The sequence below is a fragment of the Panthera uncia genome (assembly GCF_023721935.1).
Source record: "Panthera uncia isolate 11264 chromosome B2 unlocalized genomic scaffold, Puncia_PCG_1.0 HiC_scaffold_24, whole genome shotgun sequence".
Lineage (NCBI taxonomy): Eukaryota > Metazoa > Chordata > Mammalia > Carnivora > Felidae > Panthera > Panthera uncia.
The window spans coordinates 67,932,534-67,946,752 of NW_026057580.1; the positions used below are offsets into that span (position 1 = coordinate 67,932,534).

The following is a 14,219-nucleotide window of genomic DNA, read 5'->3' on the forward strand; positions in this document are numbered from 1 at the left end:
TCCCTGCATCTCACCTGCAGGCAGGCCTGTGTGTGACAGGAACATTTTTATTGTAAACAATGAGGCCCCTCCCAGGCAGCCCAGATGAACAGGGTGGCATAGTCCTCGGGTGAGGTGGTCTTCCTCATAGGGAAGAGGGCAGGCAGCCCCCCCCCCCCCACTTCTAGCCCTGGGCCCCCGGCTCCGAGGCTAGCTCACTGAGCCTGCATTCCTCCTGGAAGCGGATAAGTGCATCTCGCTGGTTCACCACATCCAGCAGCTTCCTCAGGACCTGGTCCTCAGCCTGCCGGTCAGCAGGGGTCTTCAGGAATTCTGAAGAAGAAGACAAAGCTTAGAGAACAGGGAACCGGACAGGGAGGCAGGAAAGGCACAACTTAATCCTGGCCTATGTGACTTCCACAACTAGGTAGGGTAAGTTTCCTCATCTGTAAAATGAGGAAGAGCACTGTAAAAAAAAAAAAAAAAAAAAAAGTGGTTTCTAGCCTTGTTTAGTAGTAGCACCATTTTTATTTTAGTTTAGATTGATTGGTTTGTATATATACATATATATGATACATGTGTATACATATATGTAATTATATATATGTGTGTGTACACATATACATATGCATGTATGTACATATGTAATTTCCATACTCAACGTGGGGTTCAAACTCATGACCTCGAGATCAAGAGTTGCACGTTCTTCCACCTGAGGCAGCCAGGCACCCCAGCAGCAGCACCATTTTTAAAAGCAGTCTTACATAAAAGCCTAATTGTGCAGCCCTGATTGAACTGAAGGCAGAGTAGGGGCTTGAAGCCCCATTCTCTGGCTTCCTCCTGAAATGTTTCAGAGGCACTCAGACTAGAGGACCACATTGCTTGATCAGTGTCTGAGGTCACAAGGCTGCAAACACCAGCCTCATGATGTTCACCTCTCTACACCCCACCTACCTTCCCGGTTCATGTAGCCTCGTAGCTCCTGGTCCAGCTGCCACTGTTGGTCCTCCAGTTTCAGCTCCTGCACCCTGTGGAGGGCAGAGATTGAAGAGGCACAGCTGTCCCAGGTGCCCAAGTTGCTGGCTGGGGTCTGGCTAGTGCCACTGTCCCCACCCCCTTCCCCTTACGTGATCATGAGCTCAGCCTCCTCCGCCACTAGGCTGTTTTTCTTCTCAACGAGCTGTAGCAGCTGTTCTAGCCACAGTGTCTTTTGCTGTTCTGGGGATGCTGATGGGAAGGAAGAGTGGGGGGTGGTGGTCAGGCAGTCCCTAACCAGGGTCACAGGTGTCAGGGGCATGAGGAGTGGAGTCTGCTGGAAGCAGGGCCTGGTGGTGTGAGGGACTGCTGGGGCTGAACGCACGGCTAGGAGGCAGAGGGGTGTCCCGGCTTGTTCTTCCTATCTTTACTCACTGCTCTGGCTTCTCAAGGCTAGCTCCAGCTTCATGCCCTCAGCCTCCAGCTCCCTTAGAGCGGTCTCAATTTCATTTAGTCGCCGCTGGACAGCCTGAGGGGTGCAAGACAGGAGGCCCAGGAGTCTTTGGATTTTCAAGAAAGAGCACCGGAGAAAGTCTGATCTCACGTCAGAACTCTGACCCTATCAGAAATTCTGCAAACCCCTAGACCCCTCACCTGGGCCTTGCAGAACCGCTTCATCTCCTCCTCCCTAGCATGGCGCAGCAGGGTCCGACGCCATGTTGGGTACTTGCTCATGGTGCCTGAGTTCTTGGCCAAGATCTTCAGAGCCTATGGCAGGGTCAGGCCGGTCAGGGGTAGGGCCTGGCCCCGATGTTGGATAGGGGCTGGGGAAGCTTTGTTTGGAAGGGACCAAAGCTTCCTGAGCTGGAGGTAAGTAGGGTAAGTTCTGGTAGAAAAGATAAGAGGCTTAGAGACTGGAGTCACACTGGGTAAGAAGACATTCTGAGAAACTGGCTCAAAGGAGGGGGCATTCTATAGGTTTTTCCTGTGGTGGGCCGTGGGGCATATTTGGTGGATGCGTGCTGGCTTCAGTGGAATAGGTGGCCAGGTTCCTCCTACTCACCTGCTCTGTGTCTGAGTCCAAAGTCACAGTTTCCTCTTCCTCTGTTTCTTCCTCACTGGAGGAGGGACTCTGTTCCTCCTCTTCCTCCATAGCCACAGGAACTGAACAGAGTAGACATGGCCTGGGCCCCACACCTCCCTTTCGATTCCCCAGCATTCCCCTTTCAGGAATCCCAGTACCACCCATGGCATCCCCACCCTGGGTGTGCGTGTCTGGGCAAAGCAGTCACCTTGAGGGCTCTGGACTGGCATTCCCCAGCCTACGAAGCTGCCTTCCAGGGCCTGGCGGGCCACGGCAAGGCAGGTGCGGGGAGGCTTGGGTGGGGGCTCCAGTTCCGGGTCAGGGGTGAGATTAAGGGAGGACAGCTGCTGGCGTTCCGGGCTGGAGAGGCGGATCCGCTGACGGGTAGGCCGGCTGGTGCTTGGGACAGGACCGGTCCCCTCCTGGGGGATGACAGAAGCTGAGGGCCCTGATGGCATGCTGTTTTCATCAGGTGTGGGAAGGTCCTGGAAAAGCCACCATGTAGTCTGGTCAGTGATCTGCCCATTGTGGAGTTGAGGCTGCCCCTTTAGATAAATGTGGGTTCTGGCATTCATTCACTTATGCCATTTACTGCAACGGGTCAGGCAGTGTTCTAAACATTTGAGATAAATCAATAAGTAAAATAAAAAACCCTACCTTCATGGAGCTTTTTTTCCTGGAGAACATCCAGTTACCCCCAGCAAAGTTAGCTGGGGCTTAGATCCCTTTACTGTTTCCCACACTCCCAACAGTTTCACAGCTTTTACCTGACTCTCAGGGCCTTGGTCACTACCATCCTCTTTGTGGCCTGTCTGGGGCAGGTGCTGGAGGCAGTAGAAATGTCCTGGGAAGGGTGGAGGAGGGGAGAAGACATAAGATGTAGGCAGCCCAATGCCCAGATACTCAGTTTATCAGGGAAGGCGGGGGTGGCAGGACTCTGGATTTGCAGGTGAATTTTCTGCTGGTGTCCTGGTTCCTTAGAACCCCACATTTAGAGATTTGGAGGGGATAGAGGAGACCTTAAACCCAGGGGAACTCAAGTGCCATCTTGAGCCTGTTGCCACCTCATGCCCAGTACCCTACTTCCCCTGCAGTTTCAAGATCCTTGCCCTCAGGCAGGGACAGGCCCAAAGTGTCTGTGGAGATCTCCCACGCCAACTTACCATCTCCTGGGTGCTGCTCATAGCCCCCTGGCCACAGTGTGGCCTCACAGGTATGGCAGCGGAAGCAGCTCCGATGAAAGAAACGGCCGTCAGCACAGAGGCGTTCCAGGATGTAGAGGTGTTCCCCGCAAAGTGCACACAAGTCCCCAGCACCAGCCTGCACCGAACCCCAGACCACAGGGTCAGCTGGAGTCGAGGCCAGCAGCAAAGATCTTCCCGATCCTTGAAACACCCCTCCTTGCCCTCCCCAGGCCTCTGCCTGCAGACAGGGCCCCCTTTCTCACCTCTTGGTGTTGGGGTGGAGGTGTCAGGGGTACACCAGCCTCTGGGACAGGTGGCTCCTCAGTACTTGGGGTCTTAGCATCTACCTAAGGAGGTAAGTGTTCGGGCAGGGAGGTAGAGGGGCTGGAGAGTGGCTGTATGCACAGAATAGAAAGGGCTGGAAAAGAAGCAAGACAGGAAGGGAACCCAGATGTGGGGGGGGGAGGTGGGGGTGGGTTACAGGGCATGGGGTAGGGAGCAAGACATGGGGGGACAGAACATAGGACAGGACCCAGGGAATACAGCAGGGGACTGTCTAGCCCCTACATGCATTTACCTCCAGGCGCGGCTTCTTGCCACCAGTATCCTCCCCATTTTCCTGCAACAAGTCCTACACTCTAAGCATGGGAGCTCTGAGCCCCCAGCCCTCCCCCGATTCTGAACATCCTCCCATCACCCCAAGGATTCCCACTAGCAACGCGCTGCCCAGCTGCAACCCTGCCCAGACTCCCCACCTGGGCACGGGTCCGCTGCAGGGTCCTGTGCAGTTTGCCAAGGAATAGCACAGCACTGGAAGTCCCCAGAGAGCCTTGAGTGACAGAGCCTGTCAGCACGGATGGGAAACCAAAACTGGACCTCCGGAACAGACCGTTACAGTCCAGTCCAGGGTATGTCTCCCAGCTGTCCCTTGGAGGGTGCCTTCCCCACCCCCTTCCCACCCAGCTACCCTCCAGGCTACCTGGGTTGTGGGGCATGCTCTTGAAGGCACTGTGGAAGTGGCTGAGGTAGGCGATGAGGCCCAGCGGGTCGCTCCCTGTCACCACTGCCTTTGCGGACAGCACGGGCGTGATGCCCAGCTCATGTTCTGCCATCCTCAGTGCCCAAGCAGTTGCTTCCAGGGCCTCCAACCCCTGCAGCTCTGAGGGCTCCCTGTGGGATGTCGGGAGAAAAGCCAATGGGAGACCAGAACCTGACCGCATTGAAGCGGGAGAGGATGGGGAGAGGGCAGCAGGCAGGGGCTGGTGGGGTGTAAAGGGAGCATAGGGCATGGGGGGGATGATTCTCTGCTGTACACACCCCCTCCTGCTCCCCACCCGCCCAGTGATGGCTTTCTGGCCTGGGTGGGGGGGTGCTCCACCACTCACAAACCTCCCCTACTGAATGCACAGGACTCTCACGAAACCCAGGTAGGGAAGTGACGTGAGCAGAAGGACTACCAGAAACTGGCAGTCCTGGGACTCAACTGTGTAACTCCTACACAGTGGTCTCCCCACCAGTCCACACTGCCTGAGGTGGGAGGAGGAACAGAGGCACGAAAGACGGATGGACTGCCAGGGACCCCTGAGCCCAATTTGCAACTCACAGCAGGCCGGGCCGCAGCCGGTGCACCAGGGCACACAGAGCCAGCCCGTCAGTCCAGGAGGAAGACAAGTCGGTGACGTGGACACCTGGGTACCCAGCCGTCTGCTCCTGGCACCAGCGTAGCAATTCCTCCTGGGTGCCTGTCGACCCTGAGAGGGGAGGCTGTGCTGTGCTGAAGGGCCCTGGCTCAAAGGCAACCCGGGTGATGGGCACGGGGGTCAGTATGGGAGGTGGAGGCAGGACCCACCCCTGCAGGGGCACCAACTCAGTGCTCACTGAGCATCACTGCTTTCCTCCCAATTTTCTCTTCTTGGAATAAAGTGAAGGGATGAATCAGGTGCAATCACTGCTAGGCACAGAGGGCAGGAAGCTACAAACTGGGGGACAAGGAGGGTCCAGAGACTCAAAGGGAGGGCAGGTCTGGGTCTGCAAGGCTGGAAGGGCAGCATGGCTGCCATCAGCCACTCTGGCTGTCGGGGCGGTAGCAGTTGTTGAAATACTGATATCGTGCACACAGACTGGCAAGTGATTGCTGCTTGGTGCCCTGCTGCCTCTCCACTCTGCAGGAGGCCCCCAGACATCCCCACCATCGGCTGTGTCCCAGCGCTCTGCTCCCAGCCTCAGGCTGCAAACTGTGCTGATGGCTGGTGCGTGCACCGCACTGGGTGGTAAATATTTGGGACACTGTCCCCGGAGGAGAGCTTGCTCACCTGTGGCTGGCTTTCCTCCATCTATCTTGTCACTCTTCCTCCTCACAGGCTCCTTGGCCAGCACGTCATACAGGTCTCGTACCTAAGGCAGCCCCTTTCAGGTCTCAAGGCAGGCTGACAGTCTGCCTCAGCCCAGTGGGGAGGGGCCTGCTTGGGGTAGGGCTCACCCACAGGGGCAGTGACAGGGCAGGCCTGGAGTCTGGTAGGTGCCAGGGGGTCTGACCTGATTGGGAGTCACGGCCCGGAGGTTCAGGTTGGTGTAGCGGGTGGCTGGGTCCAGCCCATACTGGGCCACGTTGCGGTGCATGTTGTCTGGGGACGTCTGTGAGAGGAGCTGGTACAAGCTCTCCCTGGGGGAGTAAGTGCAAAGGCAAGGGCACAAGCGGGAGCACGAATTAGCACCCATCTCTCAAGAACTACCAGGCCTTTCTTTATCCTCTTGCCTGTGCCCCCCACCCTATTCACCCAGCACCCCCACCCTCTTCCTGATCCTAGTCCTATTTGTACCCCCGCCCTTCCCACCCCCCAACTCAGGCCTCACCGCTCTGCCAACACTTCTAGGGGCCCAGCACCCTCTGCCCACCGCTTCACCATCCAGGCGGCATCAAAGGCTGCCAAAAAGCCCCGAGCCACTCCAGTGCCCAGGGGCCAGAAGGGCTGCAGGGTCAGAAAGAAAGGAAATGGTTCAGTGAGAGTCTGCTAGGAGTCCCAAGCCCAGGTGCCCCCAAAATCATAGCTGAGGGGACCACACATCATACCAAGCAGCCCTCACTCCTCCCCACAAAGAGCAAACCTTTTTTTACCCCCCTCCTTCCCAGGAGGCAACCTTCCTCTCCCAACCATGAAGCCCCTGTGCCTCCTTACAAGGAGTGGCTGTTTCTGGAAGTCCCTCCTCCTCCCCCAATCAGGGAGCCCTGACCTCCTCACCTCCACCAGGCAGTCCCCCACCAGCCCCAGCAACAGGCGGGCACCGTGCTTCTCCTGCACTCGAGCAGAACTCTCTGCCCGCATCATGCTTGTGAAGTCAAAGGCAGAGATGTCAGGCCGCCCGTGGGCGTCCTTGGCAAACTCCAGCTTCCCGAGCTTGCCATTGGTGGCGAAGTCAGCAGCTGCCCGGACAAAGTGCTGCAGAGCCTCGGGCACCACATTGGCACTGCCCAGCAGGCGGTCAGTATCTGGCCAGTCCTACAGGACACATCAGAACCAGCAGGGTCAACTGGGCAGCCCATCCCCTTGGGCGGAGAAGGTGCACATACGGAGGCCCTAAGACAGTGCTTCCTCAGACTATATAGCAGCTGAAGACTGAGCTGGACCAGAATGCGAACATACTATCCTGCCTGCCATCCTCCAGCCCCTTCCTCAGCACTCACCCTGCTAGGGGGCTCCCAAGCCCCACCCTGCCCTCAAGGCCTCGTACCATTACTGTTATCATCGTGCACTTGCTTTGGACTGAGTTCTGAACTTCTCAGGCTGTTTCCCCATCATTTAGAGATGACCTACCTAACTTCTCAAGGTACTTATGAGAATTTAGGTGAGAAAATCCATATAAAATTCTCAACACAGTACCTAGCACATAGGTTTTCAACTAGTTCATTCAGCAAATATTCACTGAGTGCTGACTACACAGCAGGCACCCTTCAAGGCCCTAGGAATCATCAGCAAACAAAAAGGACAAAGAGACAAAACCCCTGCCCTCATGGAGCTTACACATGTAGTTCCATGACTGGTACAGGGGATGGGAATAGGATTCAGGTTGCCATGGAAATCCCAGGGGAGAAGAGCTCGTTGTGGAGAAAATGTCAGGGCACAGGCAGAAGAGGACAGGCTCCCTCCTCCACACCAGGGGGGAACACTGTGTCCAGGGCTGGCCTCTACCTCTCAGGGCCCACTGCCCAGCCCCTCCCTGCCAGGGCCCGGGCCCCACCTGACGCAGCACCCCCAGCCGCAGCAGGCACTGCTTCTTGGCTGTCATCACAAAATAGTGGGTGTCATCCTTGTAGTACACAATGTTCTCCAGATCAATGCCTATGGGTTGGGTCAGGGGGAAGACAAAACAAAGGGAGGTGTGTCTCCTTATCCTGTGTCACCTCTCCAAACACCTCAGCCATGCTTGACCTCTGAGAGCTGGGATCACAGCTTAGACTGCAGTGGGTGTCCCCTGCACAGGGGCCCGTGAGTTCTGGTGGCACAATGGATGAACCATCTGTCCTGGGCCTGGGAGGCCTGAGGACTTGGGAGTAAAGAGAGAAACTTGGACGGGTGGCAGCTAGGAGACCTGCACCATGCTTGCAGATGAGAGCCAGGCTTCTCAAACGGGTGTGTACACCCCAGGGAGGCATGGCATTGCAAAGCCAAAGTAAATCTAGAGCATCTTCTGGAAGCACCACTTTCATTTTTAATCTATATCATTTTTATATGAAATCATACATAAAGAGGAGCGCCTGGGTGGCTCAGTCAGTTAAGCATCCGACTCTTGATTTTGGCTCAGGTCATGATCTCACGGTTTGTGAGTCAAAGCCCTGTGTTGGGCTCTGCGCTGACGGCACAGAACCTGCTTGAGATTCTTTCCCTCCCTCTCTGCCCCTGCCCTGCTCATGTTCTCTCTCTCTCAAATAAATAAAACTTTTTTAAAAATTAAAAAAAAATCATATATAATGAAGCACAAAGCAAAAGCCCATGCATTTGTGAGAGATTTCTGACTTATCACGCTGGATGGCCAAGCGGGGCTATGCCTACTGAATCACCCGGGGCACGGGTTCTTTGCTGCCAAGACCACAAAGTTGGAAAGTGTGGGGTTACCTGGACTGAGAACAGGGTGGGCAGGGAGAGGAAGGAGCCAGCCCACAGACAGCCAGAGGGAGGGGAGATCTTACAGGGGGAGGTCCCAACCTGTGGCTTTGAGCAGGCTCTGGAAGAAGCTCTGGTTGTAGATCCTGGCCACACCGCTGATCTCGGGCACCTGCGTCTCTTCCACCGTTCGCCCGTTCACAAAGTTGGCCGTGATGCCAATGGCCAGTTTGCCACGCATTTCCCTCACTGTGAAGCCTAGAAGTGCACGCAAGTGGAGGTAGGTGGGTATTGGCAACAAAATGAGCGGTATGATAGCCTAGAAAGGCCCAGGAGGAGCCCAAGATGCTGACTTCTTTGAGGGAAAGGACCACTCACCTTCAGGCACGAATTTACCTCCAGCAGCAGAGATGAGGACATCAAATTCATAGTTGGCCAGTTGGGCTGGGGGGCTGGGCTGGAGCTGGGCACGCCAGCCACAACCTGGGGCAGGAGGTATGAGAGGCACAAAGGTGTGGAAGTCTGAAAGGGCCCCTACATTCCCAGGACAAGCCAGCGAAACAAATGCATAAGGTGCTTTGCAGTTTATGGTTTAGCAAGCAATGACACGCTATCAAATTACACCTTTACAACAACGTGGAAAGTAGTTGAGGAAGGACATATTGTACAGATGTTCAAAATGAGGTTCAGTGTGGTTTGTACACGGCCACACTATAGCAAGGGTGACCCAGTGACTCTCAACCCCATCCTTTTTTCTTCCATAGACCAAAATACCCTTGGCAGATGGGAGTCTTGGGAGTAGAGAAGTACTTACCCTTTTTGGGAGGGGGCTGGAGGCCAATGAAAGTGACACCCCAATGAATTTCCACCCCCAGGAGTAATGCCACTTTCAACAAAAGCAGCTGAAGCTGTCGGATGCCTGGAAGAGAGAGGAGATTAAGACCAGAGACCCCAGGGCCACACAACCCCACCTTCCCCACCCCCCAGCACTAGTGTTCTCCTGGTCAGAGCTGCAAAAGGTCTTGGAGATCACTCAGTTCAACTGCCCATTTTACAGATGAGGAACCTGAGTCCTTCAGGTCACCTGGCTGAAGTGAATCTTGTCCACTCGGCCTCTTGGCTGTCTGTCCCAGCAGCCCCCCACTGTCTCTAGACCCAGGCTCACCCGCCCCTCTAGGCCACCACGTGGTGCTCACTGATGTGGTCCAGGGTGCCTGTGCAGAAGCGCCCATAGAACTTCTTGGCGCCGAGTGCTCTCAGGTCATGGATGGTGAAGGGCCAGAGGTGGAGCACGTTGTGGCGAGAGAACTTGGTGCGCTTTTCCACCAGCACCACACAGGCCCCCAGCAGTGCCAGCTCCACAGCAGCCCGCAGCCCACAAGGTCCCGCGCCCACCACCAGGCACTGTGAACACACAAGGCAGTATGGGCATGGCATCCCATCTCCCTCTTCTGACCCCCCCTTCCCCAATTGTCCAAGCCCCATCCCTGGCAGCGCATATCCACCTTGGTGCTGGCACAGGCCCGGCCCTGCTGGTAGTCAGGCTGGCCCGCTCGCTTGTCCAGCTTGGCCCACAGCGATTTGGCACTCCAGTAGTTGAGCTGGGCCTTGATCTTGTGATATTGGGGTAGCCCCCCACCGGGCTCTATCCCTAGGGCCCCGCAGAGCCCCTGGAAGCTGCTCAGCACATCCTGGCACAGCTGGGCCTGCAGGAAGCTCTCGAAGTTGGCATGTGCTGGGTTGGTGGAGGTGGGTGAAGCCATGAGGCCCCTGACGCTCCCAGGGACCGGAGCAGCTGAACAGAGGCAGGCGGCTGCTGGAGAGAAGGAGGGAAGAGAAGGGGAAGAGGCTGGAGGAAGGACGAAAGGAGAAGGATGGGGAGGAGAAAAAAGCAGGCTGGTGTCCTCAGGGGGCTCTGGGTCCAACCCAGATTGGCTCTGCTCCTTTCTCCCAGCCCACTCCCAATCTGCTCCAGAGACAATTGCTATCCTTCTACTCCAAGGATTTCACTCCAAGTGAAATTTGCCAAATTTGGAAATGAGAAATCAGCAGTCTTAGGCACAGCGGGCGGGCAGGAAGACAGGGAATCTCCAGCTCAGCTTTCCTTTCCAGGGAGCTCCAATCTCCCCTCCATCTCTGGAGCGCTGGGAGCAGGAATTCTCATCCTGCCTTTATGAGGCCCTGGAAGCTGGGCGTGGGAGAATTTCTCTGACGTGGAGAGGGCAGGCAGCCCAGAGGGAGAGTCTTCCTTGCAGACAGGGACAAACCTAATACCTGCCATCCCAGCCACAGAGCACACCGACTGCCCCATCTCACCCCTTGCCTCCCTGTGCGGGCGCCCCTCCATGATCTCAGTGCCACGCTGGGTGTGGGGTGTGTCTTATGCCAGGAACAAAGTTTTCCTCCTTAGCACTCGTGATTGCCTCCTGAAGAGGGGGAGGCAGCCTCTAACTGCGTAGGTTCCACTTTCCTCCCCGCCAAACTACCTCAACAGCCGGAGGATGTTGCGACTGACTGGGGTGAGGGAGGATTAGGTCTATTTGACTCACTGTGGTCAAAACACTTCCCCTGTGACTGGCTGCTGCTCCAGTGGGCCTCGCGGCCGGTGGGGGGGTGAGGGTGACAGCCGGATTCCCTCTTCCCAGCTTCTTCCCACTCGCATCGAGGCCCCGCCCCATTCCCCCGTGCGCCCCGGGCGCGCTCTCCCAGGAATCTCCCCAGACAAGGCCTCTCTTTGTCCCCCTCTCCCTCGCTCGGGCCCCCACACAACTTGAAGGATGTCGAGGGGCCTTCTCACGCTGGGGCTGGGAGAAAGAAGAGGGTACAGAGGACGGGGCTGCCCCCGGGGAAATTAGGTGGCATCAATAAGGACATGCCCTCAGAGATGATCCCCTCCCCCGAACCCACTCGGCCACTCTACCGGTCCCAGCTTGAGCCCAACGGACCAGGCCGAGGCAGGAGAAAGAAACTAAAGTTACCCGCTGCGTGTCACCTGGACGCGGGCAGCCGGAAAAGGCAAAGGTCTCTCTTGGGGGTAGGGGAAATGGAAGGAGGAAGATCTCAGCAAATGCGTACAGAAGGGGCGACTCAGCCTGCAAACGCCAGGACAAAGGATGTGCCAGGGGCGGAGCAGTGTGGAAGGATGGAGAGGGAGCTGGACCACTGGCACTGGGGTCGGGGTGGGGGGGGCATCCACGCTCTGGACGATAAAGTCTGGAGAGGAACTGAACAGGGCAGGGGGCGAGGGGAGACGGCGGGGACCCGCCAGGCGGAGTTACCGAGCGCCCAGGATCGTATTTCCCCGGAAGCGAGCCCCCACCCTCACCCCCCGCGGGCAGGGGGCAAACAGCTGGCTCAGCTGGACAACTTACCGGGCCTCTCACGAGCCGGGAGGGGCCGCTTCCTGCCCGGCGGGCGTCCCAGGGGGTGGGTGGGACGGCGGGGGCGGAGGAAGGGGAGGTGAAGGAGACGCAAGGGGAAAGCGGCGGACGCGGGGCGGCGCGCCGGCTGCGCGGGGCAGGGGAGTTCGGCGGGGTAAGAACTTTGGCGCCGGGCGCGCGGCCCGTGAGCCTTTATTCGCGCCTCATTAGCATCTCATTACCCCGCGATCTGGGGCCCGGGCGGCCCAGGGACCCGCCCACGCCTGCAGGGTGGTGCCCGAGGGCGTGGCGCTGCGGATGCCCGGTTCCGCTTGGGGGTCGGAGACCCGGGCGGGGCTGACTGGGACTGAGAAGTTCGGGGTCTGCGCCGCCCGGCGCCCGACAGCGCACCGCGGCCTCCATCCCGGTCCCCGCGTCTGCAGAGCTAGCCGTTCCCGGACAGGCGAGGCCACCCACCCTTGAGCGGTACCAACTCTTCGAGCGGCTTCTGAGCGCCGGGCGGATAGGGCGCCAGGGCTGGGCAAGAAGTTTGCAGAAGCTGGCGGGTCCGTAGGTGGCGCCGGAACGTCTGTGCTCTCTTCACCTCTCCTACCAGGAGAGCCATGGCCCGGGCGCCCTACGATGGATCCAGGCTTAGGGTCCGCCACGCCCTGCGACAAGTCTGTCCCAAGACCCGGGCTGAGGACAATGGGCACGGATTGAAGTCCGGGGAACCTGGCAGTCTGCAGCTTCAACAAGCGGCTTGAGAAGTGAGAGGGCAAGAGGGTCTTGGTGGGGGGTGGGGGTGTCGTTAGACCACTACTAAAGGGGAAAAGGAGGGGTGTGTGGGAGAGAGGCTAGATCCCCAGTGTTAAAAGCAGGCTTTGGAGTGAGGACCTGCAGAACTGTCAATGCTGAAAAGGGCTTGAGAGTCCTTTGGGATCAACTTCCTCATATTCCTGATAAGGAAACGGGGCTGAATGTGAAGGCACCCGCGGTCATTCAACGAATTAAATATACATCAATTCTCATTTATTGAGCAGCTACTATGAGTATAACCATAATTTCAGTGATCAAAACAGTCCCATTTTACTGGAAAAGAGACTGAGGGTCACAGAGATTCTTTGTCCTGCAACATGTTACACAGCAAGTGACAGAGCTAGTATGGGGCCCAGGTGTGTTTGGGCTCCACCACGCCAGTGTGGATGCAACCTGACAGACGAAAGCCTGGCATCATACGAAGCTGTTTCTTGTTTAGAGGAAGTGACACAGTTATGTGAGAAATACTCACAAAACAGAGGAATAAATGGGAGGGTCCCTCTCCTTGAGATCCAGGGACCAGAAAGAGCTGGGTGCCCTGTGGTTCTCCCTTCCTCTTTATTCTCCCTTTGCTTTCCTCTGGAAACCCTCAGAGACCCAGTAAGACCTGAACACTCACTGCTCCCGGCTCTAGCTGAGAGGCAGGCAAGGGAAGGGAGGCAAGGGGAAATGCCTGCTCTCTGCCAGAAGAGGCAGGGAATTCAGCCAGGTCACACTCAGGAAACTAGGGCAGCCTCCCAGCCGGGCCCTTCCTAGCTCTTGAGTATGACTCGTTATTTGGCTTGAAATGAATGTGCCAAAAATTAGACACACCCATATTTAAATACACAGTGTAAAAAGTATTCTTAAGTCCACTATAAATGGGTTACCAGGCTTTTAGAACCGTCCCATGTCCCTTTTATTAGCAGATGGTAAAAAACTGGCCGCTCCAACTTAGTGTATTTGCAAAGGCCCCACAGGATCTAGCCCTTAATTCGATGACTTTGCTGTTGCAGCCAGAAAGGATTATGTGGCCCTCTGAATGATAAATGGTAAAATTTGTCTTTAAAAGATCACAGAACAATAATGACTCCAATGCTGAAAATCTGCTGACTCGGAGTTTCACTTTCTGCTAATTAAAGATACACACTGGAGCATAAAGCAGTGGGTAATATACTTACTGATCTGTAATCCAGAAGCTCTGGTCAGATTCCAGCTTTGCTTCACCAGGTTAGTGTGACCTTGAAAAAGTCACCAACCACCATGCTTCAGCCTTATCATTTCTAAATGAAGGCAGTTTAATTACTCAACCTCCTGAGCTCATTTCAATTCTAAAATGTTGGTGACCCTAAGAAATGTAGAGACTAGAAGGCCCAGACTCCAAGCCATGAAGACAGGATCTCTTTCCTCTAATCCGTATCATGTTCTGTGTCCCAGCAGTGCCTTCCCTCACACTGTAGGTGACGTATCTCAGCCACCTTGTAATATGACCTTGTACCTATAGGTCTGTGAGGTCAAACAGCACACCCACGGTCCTGGGCCGGGAGCTATGGCTGCAGTGTGACAGGCAGACACATTTCCTGATATAAACATAATTATGTACTGGGTGCAAAGTGTAGAGTGCTGTGAACAGATATGACAGGGTGGCTTGATTGAAATTAGAGAGTCAGGGAAGGTCTCCCTGAGGAAGTGACACACTGAATTCAGACAGCTGAGCAGACATCACAGTAGGTGCAGAAAC

General features: G+C 56.1%; 1 protein-coding gene and 1 long non-coding RNA gene across 8 annotated transcripts in view; one reads left to right on the forward strand and one right to left on the reverse strand.

Annotated features, from left to right (window-relative positions):
* On the reverse strand, window positions 1-11,870 carry MICAL1 (microtubule associated monooxygenase, calponin and LIM domain containing 1). Of its 7 annotated transcripts, none has more exons than XM_049654133.1 (25): window positions 11,693-11,870; window positions 9,827-10,170; window positions 9,518-9,725; window positions 9,136-9,240; window positions 8,700-8,804; window positions 8,424-8,579; window positions 7,459-7,559; window positions 6,462-6,719; window positions 6,076-6,191; window positions 5,758-5,884; window positions 5,535-5,616; window positions 4,826-5,006; window positions 4,202-4,392; window positions 3,978-4,066; window positions 3,800-3,853; window positions 3,486-3,569; window positions 3,202-3,358; window positions 2,806-2,882; window positions 2,247-2,523; window positions 2,018-2,118; window positions 1,609-1,722; window positions 1,390-1,483; window positions 1,107-1,206; window positions 934-1,007; window positions 1-312 (listed from the first exon to the last, which is right to left on the reverse strand). In XM_049654133.1, exons 2-25 carry the CDS (start codon window positions 10,082-10,084, stop codon window positions 164-166), a joined length of 3,258 nt encoding a protein of 1,085 aa, XP_049510090.1. In that variant the 5' UTR covers window positions 10,085-10,170; window positions 11,693-11,870; the 3' UTR covers window positions 1-163. The 7 variants fall into 7 exon arrangements, with proteins under 7 accessions (XP_049510090.1, XP_049510085.1, XP_049510086.1 ...); XM_049654128.1 differs by having other exon boundaries at window positions 9,827-10,137; window positions 11,693-11,775; XM_049654129.1 differs by having other exon boundaries at window positions 9,827-10,134; window positions 11,693-11,769.
* The window catches only part of LOC125938788 (uncharacterized), a 6,472-nt gene continuing 4,081 nt past the window's right edge, over window positions 11,829-14,219 (forward strand). Inside the window, exon 1 of the long non-coding RNA XR_007462814.1 lies at window positions 11,829-12,450. This is a non-coding gene — a long non-coding RNA (uncharacterized LOC125938788). The remainder of the gene's footprint in view (window positions 12,451-14,219) is intronic.

What these genes read in the sequence shown, in the direction of transcription:
- MICAL1 (XM_049654133.1), bottom strand. Translation starts at nt 10,084, where the DNA reads ATGGCTTCACCCACCTCCACCAACCCAGCACATGCCAACTTCGAGAGC. An exon ending in AGGTAAATTCGTGCCTGAAG is followed by an intron (nt 8,580 to 8,699) that starts GTGAGTGGTCCT and finishes GTGCACTTCTAG; the next exon opens with GCTTCACAGTGAGGGAAATG. An exon ending in ACCAAGGCCCTGAGAGTCAG is followed by an intron (nt 2,524 to 2,805) that starts GTAAAAGCTGTG and finishes TGGCTTTTCCAG; the next exon opens with GACCTTCCCACACCTGATGA.